The sequence below is a fragment of the Centruroides sculpturatus genome, unplaced genomic scaffold (assembly GCF_000671375.1).
Source record: "Centruroides sculpturatus isolate CEXI.00-Female unplaced genomic scaffold, Cexi_2.0 scaffold14, whole genome shotgun sequence".
NCBI classification, from domain to species: domain Eukaryota; kingdom Metazoa; phylum Arthropoda; class Arachnida; order Scorpiones; family Buthidae; genus Centruroides; species Centruroides sculpturatus.
The window spans coordinates 1,613,936-1,628,593 of record NW_019384312.1 but is presented as its reverse complement, the minus strand read 5'-3'; the positions used below and the strand labels follow the sequence as shown (position 1 = coordinate 1,628,593).

The window sequence follows — 14,658 nt, the reverse complement described above, 5'->3', positions numbered from 1 at the left end:
GTAACAGCAAAATTCGCCAATGAACTACAATATTTACTTCATATAAATTACGACTACAGAATATTAGAGGACAGCCATGGTATATATAAGAATTGGTCCACAATTCTGGGGACCTGGGTTCAAGTTCATGCCATCACCCTTGGCTATTTTCTGCAAGCAGTCCATCCCAGACATGTTGGAGTCAACTCTCACCCATCATGGATCTGGCCAAATTTGCAACAAATATGAGAAAAAGTCCTTATCCATGGAGTAAAAAAAAATCATATTTTTGAAGCTTTACATTAAATAAATATTCATTTAAATCACAATTTGTAAAATTCAAAACAATTTATTAAGAAAACATCATAAACAAACAAGAGGAGTCCATCAACCTATTGAACTTAAAATTACTGTACTAGAAACAGATATTTAGCAATAATCTAAGCCTAAATGCAATGAATTTGTTTCATTTAAGTTTTATTTATACAAAAAAGTAAAATACCACGGTGTAAGGAACCAAGTCTGAGCTTTATTTTTATTTTACTTTTATTTTGCTTTCATTATATTTTGTTTGGGGCTTATGTTTAGTTAAGACGAAGGTTTCCTCACCATTCACCTTAGTAACTTAAAAATAGAAGAAAAACCAACTCACCGACGAAAGAAAAGCGCCGTAGAAAAACTCGCGCACACTTGCGCTTCCCAAGCGGAAAAAAGTAAGTCCGCACCGAGAAAAAGGGGGGGAAGACCCCACAACCCAGTTAGGAATCGCTAAACCTTAAAAGAATAAAGCATCCCGATAATTGTTAAAAAGAATAATGTAAAAGGTTAGCGAAGTATTGTCGGAAAATAATCTGCCAGATAAACAAGAAAAATTTAATGTTACAGATAAGTATGTAAATGAGGAGAGTGAGCTCATTCAGAATTGTGACGTCACCTCACACTATAAAGCCTCTAACTCAAGTGAAAACGAACGAGGTGAATTCCTGATAGCAACGAGCTTTGGTGAGCTTCGTAGCAGTGAACGAGAGAGGTGTCCGATAGGATTTTGAAGTTATTCGATTTGTGGATCGACGATTATAGAAAGTCTTGAGAGTTTGAGGAAATAGGTTCCTAGTATATTGAGGTGACGATTAGGATCTTTAATTTATAAGAATTATTGTTTATAAGTTAATTCTTTGATTTTGTCGAATTCCAAAGGGGAATAGAATTAAGTTAGAAATAGATTGATTTGAGTTTGTCGGATTGATTCTTGTTGAATTTCATTGAATAAATTATTGTTTGATTTTTACTAAATACTGTATAGAGTTTATTAATAGAAGTTTAATTAAATATTTGATTTTGTTATTGACAAACTTTGTCATTATTTAATTCGGTGCACGCTTAAAGTCCAGGCCTGGCACACTAATGCGAATCCGCGTAAAGTACCCGTTAGGGAACGGCTATTTCCGGCACACAGTAGTGTCGATAATCGTTGGAAAGTCGGAAAAATAATATAGTACTTTACAACATTATATATTATAATAAACTATGTTTTTACCTGTACATATCTGGTTGACTTGTGGTAAGGTAAAGTGGTTGACCCACATGCTGAATAGGTGATAACCGCACAGATTGATTACCTCTTCCCACTCCACTGACTGTAGTCGTTGTCAACTGACTTCCACCAGTTATGGCTAAAGTTTTCTATTGAATAATTGTAATACACATATAACAAATTGTTTTTCTATAGAGTGATCAAAAAAAAATTTACTTGGAAGAAGTAAATTTAGAAATGTAGTGAGCTGGTTGCACTTGTTACTGCCCATTTTACACCACGAAAAACAAAATCTCACATTTACTAACTAAATATGGGCCCAACAGAGCATTTGAAATTCCTCAAGGGTCTGTAGTAAATAAATGTTCAAGATTTAAGTGTTTCTTTCAACACTAGCAAGACAATAATGAGTATGGCCAGCCAGTAGTATTATTAAATTACTCCTCAAAAGTAAACTTTCCATTCGATCACCCAGTATATGACATATATCAAATATACTCAATTTTGTTCCTTATATAATATCCAAAAGAGAATGATAAATTTAGAAATGATCAGTTTCCATAAAAATAAAACCAAAAAATTTATCACATTTTATTGTTTAAAGGAAAGGCCACACATTTGGTATTTGCTGTATGTCAAACAAACATTTGGCCGATATGGAGTAGTGTAGATTAGTGACTTACAACTTCATTCAACATACATTCCTTATTTGCATCTCCCACCCCTCATCAATATATTGTGCCAAATCTAGGACAAACATTTGTAATTCCACAACAAATCAATGTTTGGCAAATAATCACACGAGCGTATGCATGTGCTCACAAAGTGATAAATGCTTCAACAGATAAGTTGTCAAAATGTAATTATTGGAAATTAGCAAATACCAAATGCATGGAGCTGCCTTCATACAAAAACCAAAAATATGATTCAAGTGAGATTTTGAAAACAGGCTAGTAAGTATTGTTATTAAATATCAACTACTTACTGGATGATGTGTTGCCAAAACTTGATTCTGTTCTTCTTGCTCTTCTGAATCAATAACTTCTTGTTTGGTAGGTACGCTTGTATAATGTGACTGTGCCTGAGCTTTAACTAAAATTCTTTTCTTTTGGGAGGTATTAGCAGGTATACTGTAAAAAGAAATTATGCATATCTGAAAATCTGTACCAGAAAAATTAGTTACTGAATATAAAACTTTTTAATTACAAAAACTAATATAACTCGCATCACTTACCTGTTGGTGACCATGTCCTTCTGAGGCTCAGGTTTAATTACTTTTCCCATGACGCTAGCTGTAAAATTGGGAAGTGCTCTCACTGGGCTGTAGTGACCTTCGGAATCCGAATCGGGTACCGTTACGCAGCTGACCACGTGCTTCCTCGAATATCCATTTATTCTATGACTGCCATTACCGGTAGTCGTGGACGTTGCCGTAGTAGTAGTTACAGTTCCGTTTCCTGAAAGTCATTAGATTTATTTAGCATTTGTTATAAACACTCACAAAATTTCAAAATTTAGCTGTAAGTAATATCAGAATAAAATCTCATCAATAATATCAGGATTACGTCCCTTTAGAAGTTCATCATTTTTAAGACTAGTTTAATATTAATACCTAAAAGTTGCATTTAATATATTACAGAAAATGATCCAATAGACAATTAACCAACATAATTCGTGTAATTTTTTATTTTTGACTCTGAAATTATTTAAATTCAAAACTACATTCAAATAATTAATTAATATATATTTATTTTAATTTAAGTAGTTGTTTGATTTTGTAAGATCATTATCTCTTGGTATAGAATATACAGTTTTATAAAAAAAATTCTGTTTGTTGGGGAATTCTAAACAGTGAGAAGCTTGATAGCCAAAATGAGAAATTTCTTAAAATTGTTTTGTTCTTTTTGTAATCTTATAATTTCTTTAATTTGGCATTTTAAAGTAATCCCACTCATTTGTCTGGACTCCACTGGTCATTATTGTTGTCCACTTTTATTTTCTCAATGCTGTAATCCACAATGATCTTTCTGATGCAAATTTTGTTAAAATTATCATTGGTAATGATAATGTGCATAATCACTTGTGTCACTCGTTTCTTGGAAACTGCAAACCTGATATGTGTACAAGTGTAAAAAAATGTGTACTCTGTTATATGTACAAGTAATTAAAAGCATTTGCAAAATATAAAAATTAGATGAAAGCATTCACTAATTAAAGTATCTACATATAATAAGAAAAACAAGTTTTATAACTTGTTTTTCTTATTATATGTAGATATTGCCAAGAATTCCATCCATGCATATTCCTTACAGGTATCGTTAGAAACTATACCCATGTCTTGGTCTGGATTCACAGATGATAAAAGACAAAAAATTGAACTCTGGAAACTAATTACATTATAAGCAGACACTGCTGGTAATAATTGTTAGTATTATTGAAAAGTAATTAGTGATACCTACTAAGTAACAATGAATAAAATATTGTATGTTTGATTAAACAAGGTTCACACTGTCATACAGAAAATTAAAATAAATAACAATCAAAGCATAATGTTTGCTTCACACAGTTAAATAAACTGAGTTAGAATGTTGATTTGTTGAAAAGATTTTGAACATCAGTTGTGAGAAGTCAATTGGTTGAACAATAAAGTTTGGAAAAGTCGAGATATTTTCCTAACTCCTAATGAATCGGTCATACAATCGCCAAAAGGGAATGAACGAACTAGCAGACTGAACATAAACCTAGCTTTAGATCAGAAATCTTCTCAGATGATCTGTGCATAATTTTGATATCAAAAGATAATAAAAAAAATGTGAATTACGATGATCATATTACAATTAATTATATCAAAGCTCCAGTTTTTCAGAGTTTGTGTTATCCAAATTTAGGTTTAGTCATGTAGCTGCCTGCTAACGACATAAGAATGTGACAATTGCAATAGCACATTAGTAGAAAATGTTAGATTTTTTGATAATTTCAAGATCACTCCATCTTAATCTTTACACTATTGAAATTAGTATACATTTTTTGTACATATTTTTGAATTAATAAAAATATCTTTCTAACATTTTGTAGGATACTTAGGATACGTTTGTAAAGTCAAATGAGTTAAATGAGAATAACATCATCGTTATTCTTATTTCATTAGACTTTTCGAACGATTCGTTTATAACTAAATGGCTGTTTCTAAAATTGAAGATATGAATGTTGCTATTGCAGCCTTATTGGAAATATTTTTCATAGATTGCTTCAGGTGGACAGTTATTTCTATCATTTCATCTTTTAATTCACAGTTTAAACACCCGAGTAGATTTACAAACATCGATATCGTCAGCCGCCATTTTCTTAACGAAGTGAACTAACCCTTTCCTTTGTGAACTTCGTTAGAGTTTTGTTCGAAATTCCATCACCGCAGAGCATGCGCATTGAGCAAAACTACTACTTTTAGAACGATTTGTTACTAACGCGTTTAACTCGTTCGACTTTATGAACGTACCCTTAGAATAAGATCACCTCATCAACAAAATTAAACCCATGCTCGAAACCAAAAATTATCAACATATATAATTTCTTACCTTTCTGAGACGTCGAATGCACCACATATGTTCCTCCATCACCATCCGGAGTGAGAGGAAGCACACTTGCGCACGTTGTTGCTGTAGTTCCATTTTTCGTATGACTGGATATTTTATCATTTTTCTTGTTTACACATGAAGTGCATCCTTTACCTTTACAGCTGAAAATAATAATATACTTTTAATTAAAATGTTACAAAATTGATTTTAAAAAATTTCCTATTGTAATTTTAATACCATAGAGTTTCACTTTCTTCTTCGGAGTCAGAACTGATGGTTATGACGCTGATAGCAGGACTAGGTGTATCACAGATGACAATTGTTCGTCGCTGCTGTTCGTGATCTGGAGTTAACACAACTGTCTTTGTTCTACAAATAGAAAATTTAATTTAATTATGCATTTAGCACATACTCAAGATATATTTCAAATTATTTATTAATTATTTTAACAAAAAAACATTAATATGTTCTCTTATCCATATAAATTACCTAGAGTGTTTGGTTATCTGAGGATGCCATCGCATATTAGATCCCGATAATGGGCTGCCCGCACACATTAACAGGCTACTTGGATTTACTACAGAATTCTGGCTTTGAGTTGTCGAAGTGACAATGTTCTGAGAGGGAATATCCCATTTTGGTGGCGTGTTTTCTTTTACTCGTTTCTTAACCGGTGACAAATGAATACTGTTACTTTCCTTCTCTTTTTGTGATCTGAACATTAAATATGATAGATTAAGTTTATACAAATCAATGTTTTTGGCAGCAATTGCTTTTCTCACTAACCTCATCCTAGTCTGTCTTTTAGATGATGAACCCATCTGCTGCTGACGATGCTGTTGACCACTCGGCGGAACGGCACAGTGAGCGGGATTGGCAGCTACAACACTCCAAGGTTGTTGCAAACCCGGAGCAAGTGATGTCGACTGTTGAGAAAGCAGTGGATTTAGTTGGTTACTACGATCATAAACTGCAGCAGTATCATGTAATTCCTAGGTTAAAAATTTTCATATTGATAACCTTATTTGCTAATTAACATTTAAAGGCATTAATATCCGTCAAAAATTATTTTGAATATTTTACCAATAAATTATCCACATAAACAATTCACAGCACTACAATTTTTGTGAAAGCTCTGTTTTGTAAGTTCAAATAACAGATTAATAACACTCACCACTGGAATAACTGCAGGCTGATCCGGAAGCAGAGCTCTCTCCAAAACCAAAGGTCTACTCCATGGTTCTGAATCAGGCAAGATCGGCTGTTGAATGGCTCTTTGGGTAGGTATCTGTTGCCAAGATGGAAGAAACATTTGTCTGTTTGGTGGCCAACTAGACTGAACAGCATTCTGTTATAATATAAATAACAAACCATCACATATTTATCTTTAATTTTTAATAAAATTAATTTAAGTTATGTTACTTACAGTTAATAGCATTTGCCTTCCATTCTGTTCAACAACAGACACTGGAACATACTGTTGTGTCCCAACCTACAATAGAATATAAATTCAGATTTTAACACCATTGCATTATGTCTTTTAAAATCATAATGCAAACAACATAATTGCGACAGATTATCACCTGAGTTAATAAAGATGATTGAATTTGGAGTGCCTGAGGTTGTGCAGCTTGTGCCACAACAGGCACGACGTGTTTTGCGGGAGAATTCAGTCCTAAAAACAAAACCCCCAATTAATAATCTGATCCAACAGATTTCGTAATTTGTTTTAAGTTAAAAAATTAAATCAAACCTTGATATGGTGGGCAAAGAATTGAAGATACACACATAGATTGAGCTACGTGTTGGAATGGATCCGTAGCTCTCGCTACGGCTGCCGTGTACTGATTTCCAGCAACGGCATGAACCCCATTAACCCTTGCCTGAGATTGCTGCTGAGGCAAATTTACTCTCTGTGGAGCAGCAACTTGATGAGCAGTCTGATAAAAACTAGTTGGCTGTAACTGATACTGTAAACAGAAAAAAAAATTGCAATTTTATTTAAAAACTTTTGCCATAATTTACCCATAAATTAACCAACGATTAAGCATACCTGATTTGGCAGATTTCCTAGCTGATTGTTGAAGGTGAGAGCAACATTTCCAGACGAAGAAGTAAAATTACTGACAAGAGACATTTGGTTACCATTATGATCATAATTATGTCTACTACGCCTACATACTTCCATCATCTGCACAGATGCTTTAACACTAAAAAAAATTTAAATGGTTATTATGAAAATACAAAATCCATTTTATTATTAAAAATATTTCAAACTAGCTTACTTGTTACAATGAGCATACTCCACTAGATGACTAAGCGTGACAAAGTTATGATTTAAAGCTTCTCCTGGAGTTATTCTTCGTTCTTGGTCCAAAGTTAACATACGTTTCAATAAATCTATGAATTCTCTTCTGTCGGCCTTTTCGGCCAAAAGTTCTCCTCCTTCGAGGTCCGTAGGGACATTAACCTATATAGAATTTTAAAATATCAATAATGACCATCACAAATCCAGGAATTTCATTTAGGGGTGTGCTTTAATTATTTTTAGTATCAAGACAAAAAAATAGCAAATATTACAAAAAAATTTTAAGCTTGTTTATTTTGATAAATTTCTAAACTATCTGAAATTTTAATTCAAATGTATAATATGGAATAATTATTAAAATTTGTGCTATTTTTAGTGTCAGGTCTGGCAACACTAGTACAACATTTTCATATCACAGTTGCTTTGTTGAATTTCGACAATGTTTGTTAGCAAACACATACCATTTTCTCAGAAAAACCATGCCACAAAAAAGCAAAATGTCTTTCTCAATTGCATATAAAGCAGCAGCAGATTTCTGTATTTTGTTGCTGCTTTCATTCAGACACCAGAGCAATAACTTGTCACCATTTTAAATCGGAATAAGCTCTGGTTAAATCATGTGCAAGCTATACATTGGTGGACTAATGGTTGATTGGCTGTCTGCATCATCAGTTGGCCGGGCTAACAGTCAGCCCATGTTTGCACACCTTCAGGTAATAAGACAAGTGTCATTAAGAATAGGTCACAATTATTCCAGTAGGGTGATTTGCAAGTTTAGGGTGCTACCTGCTGGAGAAATTATAATCCAGTTTGCAGATTGAAACTGATATTCACAAATCTAGATTTGTACTGGAAAACTCTTCTACTTAGAATTTTGATTTTAGTGAGTGCATACACACCCACCACACCCCATGGATTTGCCCGCTCTATACTGACAAAAATTTTAAACACAAATTTAATCACTCAATTACAACTGATTTTTACCTGTGCCATATCATCTAAGCAATTAAAAATATACTTTCTGGCTTCCTTTGATTTAATATTTGTTTCTCCCTCATGTTCTTCTGGTGTCTGAAAATAAAATTTTATTTATATTTCATTAAAATGTATTTCTTTCCAACTACCAAAATTCCAAATTGGAAATGTAATTTTCAATTTTACCTTTAATCTCCAAAATGGATAATTGCTATCGGTTTCTCGATAAAAAAATCTGGTTGTCTTAGTGGCCGCATTCAACATGTGTTCCGCCGGCAAGCCCTGTGTCTGACTTATGTAACGAATCTATAAAACAGAAGCAACATTAGTAATAGTAACAGTTAGATTGCAATTGTTTGTTTAAAAACTCCGAATGTTCTTACTTGATCGTATTCGGACGAACCGGGATAGAGAGGCCATCCGAGAAACAGTTCTGCAATCACGCACCCGAGGGACCACATGTCTATCGCTTCGCAAAAAGGAAGTCCCAAAATTATTTCGGGTGCCCTGAGAAACAGATTATGCATTAAACCCAAATATTCATATAAATGATAAGACTGATCTCCAAAATGAAACTTTTCTATTACCTGTAGTATCTTGACTGCAAGTAAGTAGAACAGACAGCCTTTGAAACGTGACTTGCCGAACCGAAATCAATTACTTTGACTCGAAAAGGTTGTCTCCCCGGATCAACCAACATTATATTTTCTGGTTTTAAATCTGCATGAATCAGTCCAAGTTGCTGTTTAAAAGAAAAAAAGTTAATACAACAGCCTCAAACAGAATTTATTAAATCCACAAATACAAAAATACCTTTAACTTCAAGAGAGCTGTTAAAACTTGTTGCAAGATTGGACGGATGAATTTCAGAGGCAGAGGACTAAATTTGTTTTGTTTCAAGAAGTCATAAAGATTTTGTTCCAGCATTTCAAATACCAAACAGGTATGATTCTTATGAGTGAAGCACTCATAAGCACGTACAAAGTTGAGCTAGAAAACAAATATTCAACAATCAAAAATGATAATACCGAAACTTTTTGTAACAACTTGAAAAGAAAGTCTTCTCACCTCATCTGCATTTTCTTGACTAAGCCGATGTAAAATACTGACTTCGATCTGACCTTGTCGTGCGTACGACGGGTGGTTTTTTAAGATTTTAATTGCCACTATCTCATTGGTCCCTTTCTTCCAGCATTTAACCACCTAAAATTAAACATATTAAGCTTTAAGAATGACATCGCTCCTTCAAAAATATCAACGAAGTTAACAACAAACAATACGAACCTGACCAAAAGTCCCTCTCCCGAGAAATTCCAGTACTTCGTACTGATTCGTTGCAGAATACAGCACTTCATGCTGTACCAGTTGATAATCTCCCTCACTGCTCGAAGAGCTTGTTTTTGTCGTTGTGGGAGCCGTGGTGATAGTTGTTGTGGCAGTTGTAAATGTTTTACTGATAGAAATTGTACTTGTGGCTGTACTGTTAGTAACAGTAGTAGTCGTATGATGCCGATGATGCGAATGATGTCTCTGATTCGTGTGATGATGGTGATGAGTAGCTGTAGTATTGTCCGACCTTTTGATTGGTTGCTGTTGCGAGTCCACCAATGGTAGGGCAACAGCAGGAGCATTGTCTAGCTCGTCACACTTTCGTTTCAGACCACAGCGCTGCTGCAAATATAAGAAATATCCAAAAAATTAAATGCTGATAGTTTTGTGAATTGTATTCATATGAAAAATATAAACACAAGTAAACACTAATCAAATTTTAAAAAATAAAGAAAAATGGAGTAGAAAATTTCATTTTATGTTGTGTAGATGGTAAAAACCAAATTTAGAGAATAAATATTTTTCTAAAACCAATTAATAATATTTTTTACAGTTAAATATCAACCAACAATCACTAGATTAAAAAAATGCTGTGACAATCAGTGTTTTAAGTTTTTTACAAGATCTTACAGCTTTAACACAAATTTCAATGCAATAATTACAACAAAATTCATATATTTCTAGTAAGTTTTTATTTTACAAACCTCACATTTATAACCAAACATTTCTATTATGACTACAAAGTGCCATAATCTTTTCTTAGTCACCTCTGCATAGTTTTATATAGCAAAACCTATATTTCCAAGGTCCTAATTTCAATCTATGACAATGAGCTTATGACAGTTTACTTAATTATTTCCAAATAAACAATTATATCATAAAAGCATGTTAATATTTAAAATCAATTTTAAGCCCATATTATTATTACTAGTCTCCAAAATTTCATATTAGACAAATTAAATTAATCATTTTTTCATTTGGTAATGAAACAAGAGTAAAAACTAATTGAAACTTAAATACATTTGATGTGAAACAATAGCAAATGTTTCATTCTAGAAATAGTTTTATTCATAATTAAATTCCACATTTCTTGACAAACAGATTGTAACTCTCAAGAACCAGACATATTCCCAATTTTTGTCGTAGCTTTCTAATATGTGAAAGAGGGGTTAACAAAGGTTGACAACATACAGTTCTAACACACTACAAATCCAAAGTTCTTTTAATGAAATTAAATTAATTCTTACAATTGTTAACTTCTGTTTTGTATATTGAGCACAGATGACAAAAATAATTATTTTTATACAAAAATCAAACTTTTAGAAAGTGGCAAGAGAAACAAATTATTTTAGCCAAAATGGCCATTCCGAGCATTAATGTTACTAAAGATTTTCAAAATAAATTTAATGAATTGAATAAGTTGCGCATCAAATTTCACTATTCTAAACGTAAGTGCTAAAATATGGAAATTTAATCAGCACAGAAACAACTTTCCCTCTCAGGAAAACTAAAATTTGAATATATTGCATTTCACAAATGAATTTTGTACAGGTTATAATAATTTTGTTTAGATGGTCATACAAAACCATTAGTCTGGATACACCCTCGCACCACTAGGGAGAAGTCAAGCTATGAAAAAAATTTTGTGTACGCAGAAAAACACAAAAAATTAATATTCTTAAATTAAAATAAGTAAATAAAACAATTAATTACATTTATTCATAATCAAATTATAGCTGTATTTATGTCATAAATTACCAAGAAATTTGGCACTAATTTAGAACTTATCTGCCTATTGAAGGGTCGAGATTTGGAGTTCTGCTCCAAACTAAATTTCTGTTCCAAATATTTCTAAATTGATTGATTAATTACTTAATAGAAATTTGAATAATTATGTATAATAGTGGGCCTGAAAATTTCATCGCCTATAATACATACCGAAAAGTGTTCGAGAGATTCCAAAGTAGCATAATTAAACTATAATTTCAACAATATATGTAATACATAGAAATCAAGGAGTATAAACCAAAAAATTAATTAATTTTTTAAACATAACACTATATTGAACTTAATTTTATTTCACAACACAGCATCACCAGTAGTATTAAACTACATTGAATGTATCAGTTTACGTGACAACAATGCTAATAAACCATCGAGAAAAGGGCACATTATACTTTACTCATCATCGTGGTCTCATTAAACAGTACAGCATTTTCCCGGAAAGTGCAGAGTTTTCTACAACATGAAAATAAACAACTGAATTCAGCCAATGATCTCTTTGATCTGGCAGATAATTTTAAAATGAAATCGACTGCTTTTACCATTAAAACCCAAAGACAACAGATAAAAAGCAGCCAAAATTATCTGCAGACTCAAAAAGAGTTTTGGATAGTTATTACAGGATTTTGTACCACAAAATTGTTCCTCAATTGTTGAATCAGCTTGACAGATTTTTGTACGTTCTACATTCACAGACTCATTTATAAAGTGTAGTCCATCACTATTTTACTGGATGCGCACACATCATCCAACTTGTCAGAAACTTTGCCGTATCAAGCAATCCTGGTTATAAGAATCTTTTCTACACCTAATTAACACAGGATTTTCCCATCAGTCTGTGCAGATTAATTTGGATTCATCCAAAAACAACAGAATCCCATATAACAATACTCCACCTGCACATTTTACTCATCAGTAATGACTTCTTATGTGATGCAAGTTTTTAAATTCATATTGCACAGACAATATCACAAAGTTCAAGCACTCACAAAATTAAATGGTAAATACTTCAACATCTAGTCCTGGCACAGGTAAATGTAGTGACAATTTCTGGTCATTCAGTTACAGAGTAAGGGTTGTGAGAAGTGATCAAACTCATAACATTATAAACCAAAAATTTTAGACTTCAAGGGGCCACAAGATAGCACCATCACTTTAGTCTTAGATGGCACTACAATTGGTGAAAAATAGGTAAACTTTATTTTCTTACATGAAAACATCCAGAGATGATTGCGCATGGTGTGTTGGCTATGTAAAAGTTGAAGATCTCTTAACTTCTGACAAGTGCATCTTTCAGGAAACAATTATTTCATGCTTGAATCTGCTCAGTCTGTACTTTTCCATAAATAGAAAACACATTTTAAAGCATTTCCAGAACTTAAATCTTCACTGAACATAAGTAAATGTTCAGATTTACTAACAAAGATTATTATTTTTTTAAACTTTCAATTCCCTTCCACTGCACTAGCAGTTGAATCCTTCTTTAATCACTATACAAATCAAAATTCTCTGAAGGACCACATTCCAAAATTAAATCACACAATCTTCCATTCCAAACACATCCCACACTTAAAAATAAAAAACTATCTGATTCCGCTTGTCAGATTACATAGAATAGTGCTTGTTAGATAAGCGCTATTGGCAAAGACAACTATATTCTCTGCTTAAAATTGTTTATGTGAATAACCAAGCAAATACAAAATCCATATTGCACAACACTCGACATTATACAAGGTCTCATATACTAGATAGTATTTGATTGTGAATACCAGATTAAGAATACAGACAAACTATATTTATGCATGTATGTGGTCCCATGAAAAAGCTTTGGTTGAATACACCTATATAACAGCCACTAATCAGAATTAAACTATGACAGACTACTTCTACAAAACTAAAATAAAGGCCGTTGTTAAGTTTTTTTAAATTTAATTTTGTAATTAATTTACATGTAATGTATTCTTTGACACAGCAAAATATCTTTATCAAATATCAATTTTAATGCATATCTATACTCGTCGTTAATGCATTTAAAACTAGATGAGATTATTTTCTACGCATTCTTTCCATTAATTTTATTCCAAATGTGGTTAAAAAGTTGTGCAGACCATTATGGATCAGAATAATAAATTTGTCCTTTTGACATTTTCGTAAAAAAATAAATTTCTAAAGAATTTTAAAATCCTCACTCCTCAATAACGTTTTTTCTGATGGTACTTGTTTATCGCTGAACCCAAAAAAGAACTGTGTCGTGACTTTAATGATAAGATAAAATAGGAAATAAAAAAGAAAGAAAAAGAAAAACCCAACCACCTCATTTATTTTACTGTTAACTTTGACAAATGTTGATTGAATTATTCAACCAACCTCTATCACATCTCATTAAATGGATGAGTTATGTTAAAGGTCAGCAGAGAGAACAAATGATTGATGGTCATAAATACAATTTATCATTTTAACTTTTCTCTGAAAAATCGAGTAATTCTCTTATGATCCAAAGACGTTTCGATTTACTTTTCAAATAAAAGTAACCACTCCTCTTTCGATTTATTGCAAGAAAGTTAGGTGCTAAAAATATGAAGCACCCTAACTGAAAAATGCCGACCGTAGACACTTTGTTAGACTTAAAGTAAAATGAGATAGATTATGGCAAAAATTTTATTTTGGCACATTTTAAAATTAACTGGTAAAATAAACTGCAATATTCTACACGGTTTTCTGAATTGGCGGGCCACAAATTGCATTTCTAAGTACTGCTTCTATTGTCTGTAACACTAAAAGGATTCACAAGTTTAAAAAATTTCAAGAAAAATGCTTTTTTAACAATAAATATATACTACCTGAAAGTCTTATAATACAATAATTTGTCTGTAAACACCATTTGTACAAATAGTGTTTTTGCAAATCAGATAAAAGCCAAAAACTGTCAATGCCAAAATACCATATGAAACTCTAAACTGTGCAATTCAGACAAGTAACATGGTTTAAACTGCAGTCAGGATTTAAAATCATGTTTATTTATATATATAAAAAAATAATGAATCCATTCAATTGGAAGGAAAGACGACTTGTCTTGCAAAGTAATTCTACTCGCAAACCACTTTATTTTTAAATTAAATTTTGAAACACTATATTACTCATTTTATAAATTAGAGATTTACTTTATCAGATTTCTG

The 14,658-nt window shown here is 32.2% G+C and overlaps 1 protein-coding gene across 2 annotated transcripts in view; it reads right to left on the bottom strand.

The window, feature by feature from the left end:
• The window catches only part of LOC111622257 (homeodomain-interacting protein kinase 2-like), a 37,439-nt gene that overhangs the window by 4,790 nt on the left and 17,991 nt on the right, over window positions 1-14,658 (bottom strand). The window contains exons 2-21 of one of the 2 annotated variants that reach the window (XM_023364613.1): window positions 9,656-10,042; window positions 9,440-9,574; window positions 9,185-9,361; window positions 8,959-9,113; window positions 8,755-8,878; window positions 8,558-8,677; window positions 8,381-8,467; window positions 7,374-7,558; window positions 7,142-7,298; window positions 6,842-7,058; window positions 6,672-6,763; window positions 6,515-6,580; window positions 6,263-6,436; window positions 5,875-6,080; window positions 5,578-5,802; window positions 5,326-5,457; window positions 5,089-5,249; window positions 2,748-2,970; window positions 2,499-2,643; window positions 1,517-1,662 (exon numbers count right to left, since the gene is read on the bottom strand). In XM_023364613.1, the coding sequence (XP_023220381.1) occupies window positions 1,517-1,662; window positions 2,499-2,643; window positions 2,748-2,970; window positions 5,089-5,249; window positions 5,326-5,457; window positions 5,578-5,802; window positions 5,875-6,080; window positions 6,263-6,436; window positions 6,515-6,580; window positions 6,672-6,763; window positions 6,842-7,058; window positions 7,142-7,298; window positions 7,374-7,558; window positions 8,381-8,467; window positions 8,558-8,677; window positions 8,755-8,878; window positions 8,959-9,113; window positions 9,185-9,361; window positions 9,440-9,574; window positions 9,656-10,042 (3,314 nt within the window). The remainder of the gene's footprint in view (window positions 1-1,516; window positions 1,663-2,498; window positions 2,644-2,747; window positions 2,971-5,088; window positions 5,250-5,325; window positions 5,458-5,577; window positions 5,803-5,874; window positions 6,081-6,262; window positions 6,437-6,514; window positions 6,581-6,671; window positions 6,764-6,841; window positions 7,059-7,141; window positions 7,299-7,373; window positions 7,559-8,380; window positions 8,468-8,557; window positions 8,678-8,754; window positions 8,879-8,958; window positions 9,114-9,184; window positions 9,362-9,439; window positions 9,575-9,655; window positions 10,043-14,658) is intronic. The other variant, XM_023364622.1, reaches the window with a different exon arrangement.